General features: G+C 44.4%; 1 protein-coding gene across 5 annotated transcripts in view; it reads left to right on the plus strand.

Annotated features, from left to right (window-relative positions):
- Positions 1 to 19,367, plus strand: part of LOC135396537 (claspin-like) — a 144,418-nt gene that overhangs the window by 96,581 nt on the left and 28,470 nt on the right. For all 5 annotated transcript variants that reach the window (XR_010423421.1, XM_064627570.1, XM_064627572.1 and 2 more), the window contains 5 exons: positions 7,713 to 7,856; positions 10,455 to 10,628; positions 10,929 to 11,050; positions 12,555 to 12,670; positions 15,704 to 15,758. Coding sequence is in view for 4 of the 5 variants with exons in the window: in XM_064627570.1 (XP_064483640.1) it covers positions 7,713 to 7,856; positions 10,455 to 10,628; positions 10,929 to 11,050; positions 12,555 to 12,670; positions 15,704 to 15,758 (611 nt within the window). In the remaining variant the exon portion in view is untranslated. The remainder of the gene's footprint in view (positions 1 to 7,712; positions 7,857 to 10,454; positions 10,629 to 10,928; positions 11,051 to 12,554; positions 12,671 to 15,703; positions 15,759 to 19,367) is intronic.

Here is a 19,367-nt window from a genome sequence, read left to right on the forward strand (position 1 = left end):
CACCACCTCCCAGTCTTTAGCACGACCTTGGCTACCACCAACTAGCGGACGCCTTAACCCGCTCTGCCATGCTGCTGGTCATTGTAATGTAAAGGAATGGGGGAAAAAAATGTGTTCTCGTGGTGGCTGATAGAATAAACAGTGTTGGAACTGCTGCGCCATTTACGCCAAATTGCGCCGATACCCGAATCCTGCTACATGCTGCTACAAATAGCCGGTTTTTCGAAGAATTGCACCAAGTCTGCTCCAAAAACGAACTCTGAAAGTGGAAAACGAAACTGAAAATTGTAATAATGTCTCTTTTATTGTGACTGCGCTCCGGCGTATCTCGCGTGCAACCGCAGCATGCCGCTCACGTCCAATGGGCGTTCAATGTCATCATTAAATCCCAGCTGGCCGTGATGTCTCTATCAAAACTGATAGGTAGGAGGACTGATGTGTTACAATTGGAGATCGCCATTGGGTCTTGTGTCGCGTGTGAGCTTAACTAAACAGCTCGCACCTCTTCGGGCTCCCGAGCCAGAACGCGCAATCGTATTCGTAACTTGCATTGTGTTTCAAGGAGTTCCGTTTGCATAAAACTTCTGCTAGGATTCAAGCAATTTCCTAAACTACGCTTTTGGCAGTTCCGCGCAATTCGCGCAAGCCAGAACAAAACGGAGTTTGGGTGAATGCTGCATCCCAAGCAACAAACAAAGGTTGTGGCCTTGCCTACCTGGCCTTGCTTGGTACATCATCGGCCAACAAGCTTGTTTCTTGATACGGATCTGTACCTTGGCCAACAATTTGCCAAGCATTGGCCAGCCTACGTTGTGCCAAGCTTGTGCCAAGATACAGACCAAAGCATTCCTGCGGCGTCCCTCATTTTCAGACTCAATTGTCTCGCGGCGTAAGGTAACGATATAGCACTATTTGTTTGTTGCTCGTATTTCCCACAACGTTTCCTGAGGAAAAACAGATACTATACATAGATGGGCAGAAATGCAGCGAACCGGTAGAGATGTAGGAAGGGAGTTGCCTCAGGACAGAAGCCGCCGATATTTCGAACAGAGACTGTTGTTCTTCTGGGCACTGTCCTCATCATTGGCGTGGTATTTGAAGGGTTAGGTGTGACGTGTTTAAAGGTTCATGCGAATTGTGGGTCAACAGCCCCGAGGGAAGAAAGGGTCCGTACGGGCTTCTACGGCCGGAGTGAATGGTCGCTTTGTTAGAGTGTGGAGGGGATTATGTGAACGTAGTGATCTAGGCTCCAGACCGGTTACAGAAAAATGGGAGGTTCATAGACACGTGGACGAAACGGGACAACAGGCAAGAATTTGCAAGCATAGCGAAAGATGAGGTCAGTGGTTACGTGGGGAAAATTCCAGAACGAGCAAAGGGTTTTTTTTTTTTTTTTTTTCAATATTAGTAATACAAAGTTGTGGAATGCAGTAAAGAAAGCAGAAAGCAGTGGCCATGCAGAACATAACAGATCATAATGGAGATAGAAGGGAAAAGCATATTTTATTTGTGAAGTGTTTCTAGGGTGCCTTGTGACTTGTTGATACCGGACGCGTGAAGAGCGTTGAACTTGTATATGAGATAAGACTCCTCATCACGTCTGTCACGTGTGGATCTAAACCCGGTTTCTAGAATATATAGTTTAATGTTGTCAAAATTGTGACCAGGAACGTTAAAGCGTTCGGCGACTGCTTTGGGGAGTTTGTTGGACGTGTCGGTTCTGTGTCCGGTAAGGCGGTTGTTCATTTGTTCGCCGGTTTCACCGATGTATTGCATAGAGCAGTCACCGCATTCAATGCAGTATATGACATTGGAGCTTGTGCATGTGAATGCGTGGTTAACGGGGTGGGTGTAATTGCTTGCAGTGCTTTTGATGGAGTTAGCGTGTTGAACGTGCTTGCATGTTTTGCAGCGCGGGAGGTTGCAGGGTCGTGTTCCCGTATACGGGGTGCTCGTTTTGGTGATTTATGCATTGACCAAGGAGTCTGCTAGGTTTTTTGCGCGTCGGTATGGGATGGGTGAATATATTGCTAAGTCGGTCACTGCTTTGGAGGAGGGGCTCGTGCTTCTGTAGAATGGCTTTGATGTTTGGAAGTGCGTTGGAATATCTTGTGATGAAGCTTATTTGGCATCAGGATTTTTTCGGGTTTCCAGACCCAAGCAACAGGAAAACCTTGGGCCAACCTTGGCACTGGCTTGGCCAGCCAACCTGGCCACACTTGGCTTGTGGTTGGCCAACGACGTCGTTTCTTGGTACGGATCTGTTCCTTTGCCAACAATTTGCCAACATTTAGCAAGCCAGTGTGTTCCCAATCTTCAACCAACCACCCAAGTAACAAACAAAGGTTGGGCCAAACTCGGCAGTGGTCAGGCTGGCATACCTGGCCTTGGTTGGTACAAGATCGGCCAACAAGCTTGTTTCTTGATACGGATCTGTTCCTTGGCCAATGACTTGCCAAGCAGTGGCTAGCCTACATTGTGCCAAGATAGAGACCAAAACATTCCTGCGGTGTTGCTCATTTCCATGCTCAATTGTCTCGCGACGTAAGGCAACGACTTACCATTCTTTGTTTGACTCGGACAGTGAGCACGGCATTTTAAAGTGCATAAATGACCCACAATGGACAATGTGCACTGCTTTCCAAAGTAAAAAAAAAGAGCAAAATGCCTTGATAACGAGGACCAAAAGAGCTCACAAAGAAAAGCAATTGCATTTATTTCCTGAGGAAGAACTGATACTGTATATGGGTTGCCTCGCGAACTTTCACAAATTCGAGAGCCCTGTTCACCTGATAGTCAAAATAAAGGGTGAGGTGTCCAAGTTTAATTAAATGCATGCTCAAAGAACACTGGAATGATGAACTGCTTGTATTAGCACCCCATGAAGATGACGCCTCTGTTTCTTACTGCTTTTGATTTGAGATATTCACTTGGTCCATCGAAAGTCGAGCTTATGCACTGCTACACCATTCTGCGTTACCCTTTCCACGAGGCGACATACCGAGATTGCACCAAGGTTAGCAAGAGCTTGGCCTGCCAACCTAGCCGTGCTTGGAAAGTGCTTGGCCAACGAGCTCGTTTCTTGGTACGGGTCTGTTCCTAGGCCGCCGGCTTGCCAAGTATGTCGCTCCGCCTACCAGCATGCAACATTACGCCAACGTTGGCTGGCCAAAGGAGTCGTTGGCCAGCTGTCATCCAACTTTTTGCCAACCGTCGGCCATCGGCCATTGCTTGCTTGGGGAACCTCGTTTCGATCGAGAGTGAGTGCCTTGCGACGGAATTCGGTTAGGATAGGGAGTCTGGATAGTCCCTTTGGGCAAGTGTACTGCAGAGTACGACGTCGCACTGCGTCGTACTGCAGTCTCGACGCGAACAGGTCGAGAGACCTGTTCGCGTGTGTGTGAAAATGAAGAGTGAGGCGTGTCTAAGTTTAATTTGGCGCGTACACAAACGACACTGAATTGCATGGTGAATTGCTTGTCGTATTGACTCGCCATGAAGGTAATGCTTCTGTTTCTTACAGCTTTAGTTTTGAGAAATTCCCTTGGTCCATCGAAAGTCGAACTTATGCAGCGCTAGACCATTCTACGTTTCCCTCTCGCCCAGGCGAGATTAATCAAAGCTTTGGCAAGTCATTGGCCAACGAGCTCATTTCATTTCTTGATACGAATCTGTACCCTGGCCGACGGCTTTCCAATCCTCGCTCTGCCTATCACTATGCAACGCTGCAACATTGGATGGCCGAAAGAGTCGTTTTTACAACGGTCATCCGACCTTTTGCCAACCGTCGGCCATCGGCCATTGCTTGCTTGGGAAACTAACCTTCAGTGCGGGTACCGCTGTAAGACGTTGCTTTGTTTTGTCTGTTTCTGTATCGTTCTTTTTTTTTCTTTTTTTTTTGTTTTTATGTGTAGAACGTTGTACCTGTTTCAGTCTGAAGCGGCTTGAACTCAAAGAACAACTGAATCCCGCTCGTCTTGTTCTTTGCGTAAAGCGTAGTAATGCTTTCAGTCGTGGACTTGCTGCATCTAGCCATGTGGAAGCTGCTCTTCTAGGTTGTTATCACTACTTCGAGAACTCATCGTTTCAGAGCGAACGTTCGAAGTTCAGTCAGAATGCATTTGGTGTACCTCAAATCGTCTTTCTTCGCCACGTGATTTTGCACTGGCTGACACTTGGTCCGTCTCTTGATCCAGCCGTTTCCAGAACTCAAAGCAATTTATTACTGCGAGGAGGTCTCTGTTTGGTGTGCTATACAATCATCTGAGACAGTCCTTGAATGACAAGAAGTTCTGGGCCAAGGTGCTTTTTCTGTGCAATTGTGCGGATGTTTGTGTGAGATTCCCGACTCTGTTCCGGCGGACTGAGCTTCTGCTGCACGTGCTTTTCTCGCAAATGGGAAAAGTCTCGCTTTTTTTTTTTTTTTTTTTGCATGCAGAAGCTTACTGAGACAAATGTGGTGTGGCATTGAAGCCCGTTGACATAAACCTGTCACAAAACTGGAAAGAAAGAATAGTAGGGGTGTGCGAATATTCGAATTCTCGAATTCGAATCGAATTTCAAACGCTCGAACTATTCGTTTCACGAATCGAATATCCAATATTCGATTTTTCGAATATTCGACTATTCCACGGATATGAACGACACAACCCGAAAGTGGGCTTCACCTGATGCTTCCGTGCATGAGGTGAAGCCTGCTTTACGAAATTGCTCTTGCTGCAGGACCAACACAGGCGGGACGGTGTTTTGTTTAAGATAACATTATCCAAAATTAGTTTTGTAGACATAGTCTGTGGAAGGGGTGGCGCCCCTCCAACATGCAGTTTAGCGGTGCCGACGAGGGACTTTGATTGGATGTCTGTGAGGTTGCCTTTAAAAAGTTAGGACTCTTGAATAATGACTACAGCCCACGAACAAGAAGGGTGTCTTAAAGATGTCCTTTACGTCTAAAATATCAGTAGTGCAACTTCCTAGGGCGAGTGCAAAGAAACTAAAGGGTGTTCATGGCAAAGCTGAGGCAGGATGCCAATTCGTTTGTTTCAGAAATGGCCTGTGGTTGTCTGAAACAATTACAGCCTCCTCCGTATAACACGCTACTGCCTGACATAAAATTTTGAAATGAAGGTAACCACTCCAGTACTCCACTAAGTGTAGGCTCACCTGAAAAGCAGGAAGCACTCTCATGTAAAATTAAAGAGTAGGGGCTTTAAACAGAAGAATTGCATTTCTCTCTTGTGACAGTTAATGCTAGAAAAATTACACTAAAGCCATGGGCTACAAAATGGAAACTTTTAGTGCGAAAGTCACATAATGTAAATTTTGCACGAATATTCGATATTGGATTCGGTATTCTGAATTTTTTTCCCTCATTCGATTCAATTCGATTCGCACACCCCTAAAGAATAGTGATCAGTGCCGACACAGAAGCCGAATTGGCACCCGAAGAGAAGCAATACTCCAGACTTGTGTTTCAGGGCAAGCGAGATGGCTTCTAACAGCATTATATACTTGTCAAGATGGTAGTCCTCTACACGGGTCCCTGTCATGACGTCTACATGCCGCTCCGGGATGACGCCAGTAGAACCACCATCGTTGTTCTCCTCTTCTCCTTGTTCTTTGCAACAGAATTAGGGCTCTGTACGCTCTGCTCCAAAAGTGATGAAACCTGCTACAAAACCGTATTTTTCCCGCTACAAGAACTGCTACGAACAGCAATTTGTCAGTTCCACCACAGAATAAACCAACATCCAATATTTCACGCAAACTCGTCATTTCTACTTCAAAGTATACACAGCTTCCCAGGGTGTGAAGTGAAACGAATTGAATAAATATTAGTTTTGGGTGCTACAGGCATTGCAGGACTTATACATAGGGTCTGAGGTTTTCACCCAGAGCTGTGACGTCAGACCTGTTATCGCTCCACCCACTTCGCCACGGTGGAATGGGGATAGTCTGACCTTTGCTCCAATACACTGGCCATAGTGCCGCCCGTCATGTGACATCAAGTGATGCGCTTTAAAACAGATTCCTCCCAATAAATAGGTCTTAACGCAGGCTGAGGAGAGCTCCATCTAGGGACAACGCTAACAAATAGTGACCAAGTGCCTAATATCAATGAAATGGCGGGGAAGGTCTTTACGTCCTCTGTGCTTTTGGATGACCTTGGCAAAAGAAAAGGAGCATTCTGTGGCGGATGGGTTAAAAACGCTTCTCGCAAAGACACAGCCTCGCCACTGTAGCATTTGTAATATGACAAGGTCCTATAATATGTGACTGTCCTAGTGTACTCAAATTTCAAATTATTTGTGGGATCTATTACACTGAATCTTTGGTTTCAAGTCCTTTTCTCTACTATCCATGGAAGAGAGTATTTCCCTGTGCACTTAAAGGCAGACTTCGGAACCATCTTTGAAAAAAATTGTTGCACGACGCTTTTGGTACATATTGCCCCCAAATACCGGCTATGGGCATGGCTTCCCTCTTACGTGATGCATTATGCGGAAATATCAGTTAATCTGAACTGAAACCACAGTCGGGGGGAGGAGGAGGAGGCCAAAATTTCCCTTTCCCAGAGCACCTGCGCGAAGCCGACGCATGACGTCACGGGGTATGCAGAAGTATGCGTGTGTCGTGGCCTGGTCGTAGCGGTTTAGGAGCAGTGTTCCATCATGGGTTCAGGCCATTACGACCCTGTGTCCTTTTCGTCTGACTCGGAGGGGTACGACAAAGTTTCTTCAGAGTCACAGGTGTTTGCTGCGTATGACGAGTCTCCCTTCACAGCCTCACCTACAATCTATATATTTTTAGTTCTATCAGACTTCTGTCGACTACCAAAGGAGGTAATATCAACACCACCTTGTATATTGCATTCCGCTTTGGTCTTCTTTTTGCGTACGCGCCCCGCTGAGTTGGCATAGGAGTATCCGGGAAGAGCGTAGGAACAGCGTGGCTCGGCAACACGTTTCGTTCTTGGAAGACTCCTAGCTTGTGCATCAGACGTGCTCTGATGTTGAACATCTCAGATTCGAAATGGTCGGAACATATTCTGCTCTGCGTCGAATCATTCCACTCATTCCAGTCTTTCTGAGCACTGCCTCCCACTCACGGTGACACTTTTCATAATTCGGGAAGCGAAGATAAACAACACCCGACGTAGAAGTCGACTTGCCGCAAGTTTTGATGTAACACCTCGCACCACCTTTCATATCACTCATTGTTGCACAGAAAACAAGAAATCTACAAGTCATTGAATGCACACAAGCACAGATCAAGCAGACAGGCGCCCAGTGTTGTTTTAACACGTTCCTTTCAGCAGCGTCTCAGAGCGGCCACTCCTCACATTTAAAAAATCATTTATTTATTTTTATCTATACATATACCCTCGAGGCCCAGAGGGTACATGTATAACATTTTTGTGATAATCTGCGCCGTTTTCAGTTGAGATATTCCGTAACTGCTTTCAAAACATGTCAATAATCGTAATACGTAGTAACAGTAGCCTGCAACCGATTTTCTTCCGAAATCTCCCTTTAAACACAGTGGGTAAGCAAGGACCACTTTTCCGCTCACATCTTCATCATGGAGCTTTATGAACAAATAAAATAACTTTATTTGCATAAGACATGCTTGTTGCTTTCATAGACTGTTGCTAGTAGTTCCTATGGCGCCAACCAGGATATCATGCTGAACATTGCTGTTTATACTTTTTGCAGAGCCAGTGTCGATCAAGATTCATCGAAACTGGAAGATGACAATGATGAAGAACATGAAGGCGATTCTGAATGTGCTGATGATAGAGGTGGCGAAGATAGTGAGATCGAAGATGTTCCCGTTGCTCCTAGCGATAAAAAAAAAGGGTGAGCTTGCAGGGCTATGGTGACAACTTTTTACTGCGAGGTTCTCTCCACTATCATGTGGGTGCACTCATGACGGGGAAAGGCAGGCAAATTTGCATGAGAGTGCCCACATTAGTGTTCACTGTACTCTTGAAATGCCTCGCTGAGAGAGAGACTTCACTGGCTTTGCTAAGGATTGGCGACGGGATCAGTCGCTCAGGGTGCACTGGAAGACGGAGCTCCGGTGACCTGTGATTCACCTTTCCACCATGGTGGGATCCTGCCCGGTACTGCTAATGGGCCTTAAGTAACAAACTCAATTCCATTTGAGCAATTATATATTCATTACTAATTGTAGCAAATGCCTGTGGATTTTAAATATTTTTACATATTTGTAAGACTTGCATACATTATGGTGTCTGGTGGTAGAACCATAATTGTGTTTACTCCCAAGCAAGGCCTCCTAGAGTATATAAGGCCTGAGCACTAGTCGATATGATATAGGTCCATAAAAAAAGGGACAGAAACCAGAACTAGGGACAACAAGACCAACCTTATTGGTTTTTCTTGTCTCTAATCTCGGGTTCTTTGTTGTTGATCGATGCCACCTGCTTGCTTGCTTTTAACCATTCTTTCAGTGATGCAAATGCCCGTCCAAATAAGAGTATGTCGATGACAGAGATGCTTTCAGGGGCCGTAGCTATGGAGACAAGCTGCAGCCACTTGGCACTCGCATAGGCCCACTGGGAGCCACAGAAAGCCTGTTTTTTAAAGTTTCTGCAACAGGTGACTAAAGATGAGGGCATCCAGATCCAGACTTTAAATTTCCACATAGCAAAGGAATGATGGGGGAGGGGGGGAGCATTACACAGGCCTTATTTGGTCAGGTACGTGGTGTTGGCCTAACTGCCCCATCCTTCAGCAGAATAAGGTTGCTGACATCGAAGTTAGGTTGCTCAATTTGCCATTGTGATGACTTTGAGTGGTGGGCAGGCTCTCCAGTGGTGCCAGAAATATTGGGAGCATCTGATCTGAACTGAAGATTTTTGAATTTTCCTAGAGATGCCCTAAATGATGAGGGTTGCTGGGTTAAAGTCATTGCTGGCATGAAAACTGAGGTGCAGTCAGGGTATGAGAGAACTGGAGCACAGCCTGGAGTTTTTTGTTGCTATTAATTATTGTTGTTGTAGGTTATTACGAGGGGCGTTCAAGTCAAACCGGGACTTTTCATTTTCGCAAAAGTAAAATGAACTTACAGGCGAGAAATTAGTTTTATTTTTCAATGTAATCTCCAGATTCACTAATGCACTTGTGCCAGCGTTTCACGAGGGCTTGGGTGCCAGCAGCGTAGAAATCCTTACCGACGCGTAGCAGCCATGATCGGACCGCATTCTTGACCTCGTCGTCGCAGCTGAAGTGGCGGCCCCCAAGGAACGCCTTCAGAAGCCCGAATAGATGGAAATCGCTGGGGGCGAGGTCTGGACTGTAAGGGGATGTGGCAGCAACTCCTTGCCAAGTTCCTGTAAGGTGCGTGTCGTGAGATGCGCGGTATGCGGCCGTGCATTGTCCTGTAGGAGGAGGACTCCGTTGGTGATGAGGCCCGGCTTTCCGAAACTGGATGTGTTCATGAATGACATATTCAACGTTCCCACAGAAAAGTCCGTCTTTCGAGCCAGTTCGAGACATGTTATCCGTCGGTCCTTGAGGATCAGGCGCTCCCTTAAGTTGGATGTTCTCAGGAACTCTGACACTGGGCTCTGAGCCGCCCCGGCCGGGATCGTCCTGCACTGATGTACGGCTGTCTCGGAACCGTTTGCACCACTCAAACGCTTTGCTGCGGCTAAGTGTATCGTGGCCATAATGAGCCTGAAGTCTTCTGTGAATTGCAGATGACTTTACGCCTTCATTCGCGAGAAACTTCATGACAATTCGCTGTTCGATGTGTGCGCTCACCTCGTTGTTGGCCATCTTGTCTAGCACGTGTCTTCTGTTTTGCACAAACTTTGGACCACTACGTGGTGAATGCGGAGGCCTGTCGCGTGTGAAAATGATGAAAAAGAAGTAGCTGGAGCCATTTGTGCACTCAGGAGACAGAAAGTCCCGGTTTGACTTGAACGCCCCTCGTATTTATTAGGCTACCAGTCATAGGCCGAAAACATCTAGTCCCACATACGTGATCGTAGCAAGCTTGGTCTATCTTCAGTCGAGCATCTTTTGCTCCTCCAGTTTCCCTCTGGGTTACCCGCATGTGACACAGTGTTGGATTGTGGCATTAATGCATCTTTTCCTGCCTGCGACCCAGAGTACAGCACCTTTAACAACTCCTGTGGTGAAATGTCATCCTTGATATCTAACCACTTCATAATAATGCTGCGGCAGGAATGGTGAGAGGGTGCTTTTTGCCCCATCTAGATTGGAATTTCTCAGACTTGCAATTTCTCAGATGCATATAATTGCCTACCTGAGATTTCTTGCGTGCAGGAGGGGCAAAATTGTGCCGGCTGACACTAGTGTTATACGCCAAAAATTACGGTATCCCAACTGTATAGTCTCATGAATTTGTGTTATTCTGGCTGTTAGTAACATACATATTACTGAGAGAAGGCAACAACCTTATAGGTTTCGTGCTCAAGATTTCTTTGAGGATGAAGCTGAGCTATCAGGCAGTGATGTGGGTAGTGATGATGAGGAAGATGATACAGATGAAGAACAACAGCTGGCAGATCTCTTGGCAGCCGACACACAGCCATTAGATGAAGAAGGCATCAGAGAGGAAGTTGGCAGGCTCCATTTGTGAGTAATGTTTCTTCAAGATGTTTACGAATTAGTAATTAGTAATGACAAAATATCCTCTCTTGCTTTGAGGTTTTTCTGTGAAATATTATTTCAAGTGTGTATAAAACAAGCTAACTAGCATGGCCAGTGTACATTGACTTTCTCTGATAACTTTGTCGTGTTTGTATCTTTGTCCCGCGTCTCTGGGTTTTTGTCCCTTATTCCTTATACTTTCAAAAGTTTGAACCATCATCTCCACATTGTCTTTGCTACTACCACTGACCGATGTGCTAATTGCAACTTTGGTGCTTGTGACAGCAAGCACCTTCTTGACCAGGACAAACGGGAGCTGAAAATCTACCAAGAAATGCTGTTGGAAGATGGTGATTTGCACAGTGAGGGAGGTGGGAGACAACGCAAGTTTCGTTGGAAAAGTGCGGGTGAGTCGTCATTCAGCTGCACAGAGCTCTTCAGAGGAGGGTTTCCTCTGTTCTGTTCTTATTCATGCTCTTGGAGAAGGTTCCTTATTCTTTGCTTGATTGGATTACTGTCCTTTGTTGTGAGCACATCTCTATTTTTTGTTTATCCCCTATGCAACACATTAATTTCTTTCGGAGTTAGAATGCTAAAAATTCCTAACATTGCCCTGAGGAGAGTACTTGCCATACGCTACAACAGTACGTCTCCGCGCGTGAGAGAAAGAAAAGGTTGGAGAAAGCACGTGACAAAACGTCTGTCCACTCAGAAAGCAGCAATAAGGGGGTATTCGCACACGGGCCACAACACTATCGTGAAGAGAGCTGTGCAAATAGCAAAATTTCCATTGCGAATGGAATCCGAATAATTTCTTCACAAAGCAAATGGAATCTGAATCATTTCTTCAGAAGGCAAATCGAATTCGAATAATTCGAATAGGCACGAAGAAAAGGCCCAATTCGAATAATTTCGAATACCTCATAGTGAAATATTTTGTGGTGTTGTGCTCGTTCGATGATGTTCTGCTCCAAACTTGTGAGCCTTTTCATGCAGCATGACATATCGTGAGAGAAAGGTCCCTCTGTGTTGTTTATGGTAGACTGCATTAGTGGGATGAACTGCATTGAGAGTTGGCCAATATTGAGGAGATGCACACAAAGCAGGTTTGTGTGCATCTCCTCATTTCTATGTTTACATCGTGAATTTCCTGTACTTTTTTTTAGAAAATGCACATATTTCCATCTGTTACTGAACATAACTCTGAAAGTTGGGAGTACATTTACTGGAACATGCAGTGCCAAGAGTACAGTGTTGACCATGAGGTCACAGAAGTTGTAGACTTTTGTGACAGAACACTGTTTGCAGTGTAAAGCGGGCTTCACCTAACACTCATGTGTAATGATGCGAAGCCGACTTGGAGAACGGAGGGGAAAACTATGGTGGTAACGTGAAGTGGGCTTCTGATACTCTTGGATGCAATGAGGCAAAGCCCACTTGTGGAATGGCGATAGCAAAACCTCGCTTCTGTACTATTTGAAAAATATTCGAAAATTTCGAATTTTGAAAATAGGTTGCGGATAGCATTCGAATAGTGTCAGAGATTCGATTCGTATTAGAAATTTCGAATATTCGCACAGCTCTAGTGAAAAAGATGAAGCACTGTGGTCCTCACGTGCAGTTGTTTACCTTATTTGAGGGTGATCCAATGATACAGTTCTACGTGCACAAGGGGAAAGGGAAAAGCTGAGGGACTGCGCAAAAGGCTGACCTACTTTCATAGCGTATTGAAGCATGCAGGAAGATGTCTCTCACATCATATCTGATGTCACTTCCTCATCAAAAGAAACAAACTTGTTGTTAGTTGATTGATAACATTGTTTTCACTGTTTTAGGCACATACAATTTATTTCTCGATGAGGTATCTGTGAGGAAGTACAATTCTATGTGGTATAATTGTCTTGTTGACAGATGCTGCTTTTGTTGATGGTCCAAGAGATTCTGACAGTGAAGGGGAAGAGGCAGGAAATGAAGATGTGGCATGGCGTCTACAAAGGTTCGAGAGGGAGCAGTGGTTACGAGATCAGGTACATAATTGAGTGGCTCACATTTGATACACACAGAGCTGTACACGTTACCCAAAAAAAGGAACTATGAAGTACATTACTTGTTCCTTCGAAAAAATAGTAACTAAATACGTTACCTGTTACTAATGAATAAATGGAACGCGTTCTCGTTACTTGGAAGTAACGAGTTACTCCTATGCGTTACATTTGTATACATAGCTGATTGAGAGACTTGATTGAGATAGATTGACTGAGACAATATCTGATTGTCTCATGTACACTGTCAACTCGCACTTGCATCAAATGAGCCCTAGGCTAAACGTACACCAAAGAACAGGGTTGAAAGCGGTAACTCGTAAGAAGGATTTTCAGGAAAAAAACGTGTTCACATGGTCATTGATATGAGTTCCCGAGTACGGAACAGAGAGACAAAGCACTAAACGCCCTACGCGCAGTGAATCCTTGACAGGAGGAACACAACAAACACATTGACTGTTCGGAAACACTGTGGACACTAGAGCAGTGGGAAAGGCGTTGCTCTCTGGTATCCTTTTCTCTTCGCTGGGGAATTTTCCGCGTGCTTCAGCCTAGTGGAATGCCGCCATGTGCGGCATTCCGGCGGAAAAACCACAATTGGTGACAGTGAGCAAAAAAAGGAAAAAGAAAGGGAACGAGTAACTTGCAATGTATTACAAATTTTTGTAACTAAGTATGTTACTAGTTACATTTTTTAGAGAGTAACAAAGTCGTTACTTAGCTACCAAAAACTGCAACGCGCTACCGAGTAGCGCGTTCCTTGCAACGCGTTACATACAGCTCTGGATACACATAGGTTGGATGATTCATTCATGCAAAAACACACAGTACTGTAGAAATACCATGGTTTGGAGCACTTTCAAAGATTGAAGAAAAATATATTTTGAACAGAGACCTTCTACTCTTCCCCCGAAGCACTCTACCTGCACAATTAAAAAAATATATATTGGTGACGGTCTAGTGGCATGATTGGTTCATTTGACGTGGAATGGCCCAAGTGTGATTATAGTCGACCTGTATGGGACTGCTTAATTTTAATTTTTTTGCCCTCCATTAGACTTCGAATTAATGAGCATTTACTGTACATTACAATACGTACCACCCTGCAAATATGTACTTGATTTTTGTTTTTTGTTTACATCCAGTTGGAAGACATATTGATTACATAACAAACAATGTGAGCCGTGCTCTGGAGTATATAGGACGTAGTTAACTTTCATTTCACTTCTGTAAATTAAACTAATGCATTTCAAATCTGTCGTTACACCTAAGCTTGAGTATGCTGCTGTTGCTTATTAATGCCCTCGAAGCCGTCAAGAGCTGTCCGCTTTATCTTTCGTAACTGTCAATGCACAGCAAGCGTAACATCCATGAGAAGTAACCTTCAGCTAACTAATCTCGCAGTGTGCCAGAAGACCTCTCATCCATGCCTTTTTCATAAAATCTACTATACCATAATTAAGGCCCTTCTTTTTCTGCTGCGGCAAATCCTGAATTCCGCAGCAGGGAACTATGAATTCTGCATTTTTCTGCGGTAAAAAGCAAATTGCCCTAGTTCAGACAGAAAATACTCTGTTAGCTCTTAGTGTGGAGGAACAGGGTTCAACTCCAAAAACTGTTGTGACTTAACATAACAAGGTAAATTGTGCTTTCTTCTGAGAGGGAGTGATGTTTGTCACTGACTATCAAATTGTACTTGCTAAGCGACTTACCTGCATGTACTGAGTTTACTGTCACACAGAGGTACTTGACAGCTATGAACACCAAAGCGTATGGGTCAGCGTTTGAATTCCACTCCAGAGTCTCAGAGAGTTGAGTGTTAGAGAGAGAAGTTAGAGGGTTGTTCCAGCACACAGATGGGGCTATATCACGGCCTGGTGGCTTTATCGAGTTGGCACATCTACGCTGTAACGCAAGCCAACCCGGTGCGAGCAAAGTCCGTTCATCTCGCGCATAAACTGAGTTCAGCACGCAGTTTCTGCAAAATTCTGCGCAAAACCTCATATTCCACAGCAGACCTACAATTCTGCGAATTTTTGCAGAAGAAATGAAAGAATGGCCTTAACCATAATGATTTGCTATGAGCAAACATCCTCCTTCCTCCCACATCTCTCATTGCATTTTCTGTTGCCTAAAAGTTTTCGTTCTAGCTATCCTAGATGAAAATCCTGGGAAAATCCCAGCTTCTGTGTGTGTTTTTAACCAGCGCAAGATGATAATATGACAACAACCTAACCACAATCTATACAAGATATCCTCACTGTAGCCACTCTGGTTTTCACTGCCACTGAGAGTCCGAAGTTGGGGAAGTCGGTACATGACAGGTTCACACAAGACAGGACAAACTGCAGGAAGGGAGTTGCCTCAGGACAGAAGCCGGCCTGGCGGCTTCTGTCCTGAGGCAACTCCCTTTCTACATCTCTACCGGTTCGCTGGATTTCTACCCATCTAGGACAAACTGCAGTTCGTCCTGCGTTGTGTGTGCCTTTTGTCTGTGTTTGTGGCTGCGGTGGTGTGAACTTTTCACTGCCACTTTTTCACAGTACTGTCCATTAAATTGCTGTACCTGTTGCCATTATCATTTTGTGTGCTGTGGTCTCTCAGTTGACCCCAGGGTGTTGACATGTGGCGGAACGTATTTCAACCCTTACGCACATGAGGTTCTCAAAATTATTGGGAACAGCATCTCAATGCGATGGAGAAGGGACAAGGTGCAGGCTAGCTGATGAAGCATGATGATGGAGGAATACTCTGAGACAAAGAACAGAGAAGATGACACCACACAAGTTCTCGAAACTTGTTGTCTTTGTCGTTCCCTGTTTCAGGGTGGTCTTCCATCATTTTAATGCCAATTGTCCCAAGGGGAAGAAGCAAAATGAGTGATGAGCTGACAAGGCTGGAGGTCATGTTTGTCTCTCCCTTTGAAAGGCTTGGACAGATTAGCATTGCAGTCGTCTTCCCTGCTTACCATGGTGTACTGGGTCTCTTGCTAATTCATGCTTTTTTTTTCTAACCAAGGAACGCAAAGAATCGCCGAAGAAAATGCATACCAACAAGTTGCGTGTTGTGACATGTAAGCTGTATTTCTTTCTACCTCTTTGTGTTAAGTGAGGAATTTTGGATAAAATGTAGAGGTGCATGAGTCTTGCTTTGGGCCACGTTTTGTACCATTGCACGTTTAACAACGGCACTGTCAAATTTCGACTTAAAATTCGTAGCTTCAACTGATACTTGTAGAAACGACTGGTGTGCATATTCCTGAAGAACACTACTTATTACCCTCATACTTTTACCAGAGGGTTCAGTTTCATCCCAATCGTGTTGCAGCAGGTTCTCGACAGGTCCCTCCTGCTTGTCCAAAATTTCTTTTTTTCTCAAGTACAAATTCTACACACTTTGTCTTCAGTGACGTAGTGCAGGTTACGGGAGACTTTCTCGAGGGCTTCCGTGCAGCACGCTGTTTGAAGGCTCTACTGAAACTGAACACAATAATGCCAAAACAAAGTCACAATCTAGATTGACATGAGAGTAGAGTAAGCCCCTTCGACAAAAGTCCACAGCTTTTCAGAGAGAGATAAAAAGATGAAGGCCATAAAATGATTGACCTGTCTTGGGCCTTTTCAGACAAAGGAAGGGCAAAGATTGAGAAAATCAAGGCCCCATTTTTGTCCTACTTCCGAGGTAGGGAGGTGTCTAGCATAGGAAATTCTCTCCCCATATACAGTCAAACTCCTTTATAGCGAACACCTTTTTAACGAAAATACCACTACAGCAAATTTTTTTGCGGTCCCGCTGGAGCCCTATAGGTTCAATAATGGGCATCCTTTTTAACGAAAATACCTTTACTGCGAATTTTTTTTGCTGTCCCCTGAGTTTCGTTGTAAAGGAGTTTGACTGTATTTTCAATAGGAGCCTGGTGGCACATCTTGTCTGACACAGGAAGTTGTCCAAGGCTTGATGATGTCCGACGTGGAGGTTTCGCTGTACAGGCCCCCATGCTGTTGGCGCCTATGGTCACATAACCAACATGCTTGCCCACCAGTCTTAACTCATCACACTTGTCTTCTTGCATCAAACCTCCGTTACTCGGCATTTATAATGGATCATACATATAGGACCTGACTTTTTCAGGAAACACCCGAAAACTCCTGATATTTACCCCCTGATTCAAATTAGCAATTTTCAGGTTAACTCGATTTCTCCCCGAAAATCATTTACGTTAAAAAGCGATAAAAACCGGTCTGTTTGACCGGTGCTTCGTCTGTGTTGTCTCTTTGTGTCCCCTGCACTGGGGTTTTATCGCTTTTAAATCATTTACGTCTCACTGTTCTTTGTACTGTTATTGATGCTGCGAACTGAGAACCTTGTCGTGAAACAGTCAAGGCCTTAAATCTCAAAGCCAACTAAAGCCTTAAAAGGTTTACTTGCTACAGTGATGGAACTGCTGTGCCATTTGCGCCAAAAAGAGGACCTCCGCTACATGCTGCTACTAACGCATGTTTTTCTGATTTATTGTGCCATGTTTGCTCCAAAAGGGACTGCCGGACGTGCAATGAAAGTGAAAACAAAACAAAATTGTACAGTTGCTCTTTCTGTTGTGGTGACGCTTCTCTGAAGAATCGTTCCATTGTATGAGCTGAGGCCAGGCCCCAACATCTCCCCATAATTTGGGATAACTCACACAACATTGAGCACATGATCAATGAAAATTAGGGGTGTGCGAATCCGAATATTTTAAGTCGAATCGAATATCGAATCGAATGAGGGAAAAAATTCCGAATACCGAATCGAATATCGAATATTCGTGCAAAATTTACAATATGTGACCTTCGCACTAAAAGTTTCCATTTTGTAGCCCATGGCTTTAGTGTAATTTTTCTTGCATTAACTGTCACAAGAGAGACATGCAATTCTTTTGTTTAAAGCCCCTACTCTTTAATTTTACATGAGAGTGCTTCCTGCTTTTCAGGTGAGCCTACACTTACTGGAGTACTGGAGTGGTTACCTTCATTTCAAAATTTTATGTCAGGCAGTAGCATGTTATAGGGATGAGGATGTAATTGTTTTAGAGAACCACAGGCCATTTGTGAAACAAACGAATTGGCATCCTGCCTCAGCTTTGCCCATGAACACCCTTTAGTTTCTTTGCACTCGCCCTGGGAAGTTGCACTACTGAAATTTTAGACGTAAAGGACATCTTTAAGACAACCTTCTTTTTCGTGGGCTGTAGTCATTATTCAAGAGTTCTAACTTTTTAAAGGCAACCTCACAGACATCAAATCAAAGTCCCTCGTCAGCACTGCTAAACTGCATGTTGGAGGGGCGCCACCCCTTCTACAGACGATGTCTACAAAACTAACTTTGGATAACGTTATCTTAAATGAAACACCGTCCCGCCTGTGTTGGTCCTGCAGCAAGAGCAATTTCGTAAAGCAGGCTTCACCTCATGCACGGAAGCATCAGGTGAAGCCCACTTTCGGGTTGTGTCGTTCATATTCGTGGAATAGTCGAATATTCGAAAAATCGAATATTGGATATTCGATTCGCGAATCGAATAGTTCGAGCGTTTGATATTCGATTCGAATTCGAGAATTCGAATATTCGCACACCCCTAATGAAAATACAACGTAATGCATACCAATCGGCCAATCAGGAGCCTTCTTGTTTGGCTCTCATTTCAGCGGGTCCTGGCTACCATCGACTTGTCCTGCTTTTCATGCCTGACGCCCAGTTATCGGTAGTCTAAAATAACTAAAGCAGACTTTGACTAAATTAGGCATTTATTTGATACATCGTATTGATTGAAAGGTCATTCATTGAAAGGTGTTCATGGTGCATACATTGCCCACTGCGTTTCACTTAGTGACACATTGTAACAGAGTTCCAACTTGCAAAGCGATACACTGTCTAATTCCTAATAACGAGCGAGTCTCATGAGTGCGTGTGACTTTGCGTTCGGAATTTCACGCACATAATCCTGTCTTCGTTGTAACCGCATTCGAAATGCGATGGCATTCAAAAATGATACTTCTAGCTGTATGTTCTAACATTTCATGTAAAATTTAATGCTTTGTCTTTTTTCTAAATGAATGAATGGTTATGTGTTTGGAATGTTTTCTGTTTTGTTGCATGATAGCACACGAGGCTAGTGCTTTACACAATCTTATGCGAAAAACAAGTCTGTGATATAGAACAGCGCTTACAGCACTTATGCAAGGAAATTAGGAGTTGGTATACTCTGCTCCATGGACTGTAAAAGCTGCTACAAAACTGGATTTTTTTCTGCTCCAAGAGTTGCTAGAGGCAGCTTCTACTCAGTTCCATCACTGTTGCTACCATTCATTGGATATTGGCATCGCACTGTGGCCGATCTAGACTTGCTGAACGAATCAACAGTTTCCCGCTTCTCATTCACATCCTGGATAAACGTGAGATGTAGGTCACAACAATTCATCAGTGCAGTTACGTATGCATAGGGTTCTTCGTTTTCAGGTTAAACACGATTTTTCACGATAGTTCCCCCCGAACAAGTTTTCAAGAATTCGGGTAAACCCGATATCTACCCGAAATCCTTGAGGTCCTTCAACTTGTCGTTCTAGGTAAACCGTCCGAAAAGTGAATCATAACATCAGCAAAGAGAGCTATTTGTGACAACCTATTTGTACTCTTTTTATAATCCCCT

Source organism: Ornithodoros turicata, chromosome 6 (genome assembly GCF_037126465.1).
Source record: "Ornithodoros turicata isolate Travis chromosome 6, ASM3712646v1, whole genome shotgun sequence".
Classification (NCBI taxonomy): domain Eukaryota; kingdom Metazoa; phylum Arthropoda; class Arachnida; order Ixodida; family Argasidae; genus Ornithodoros; species Ornithodoros turicata.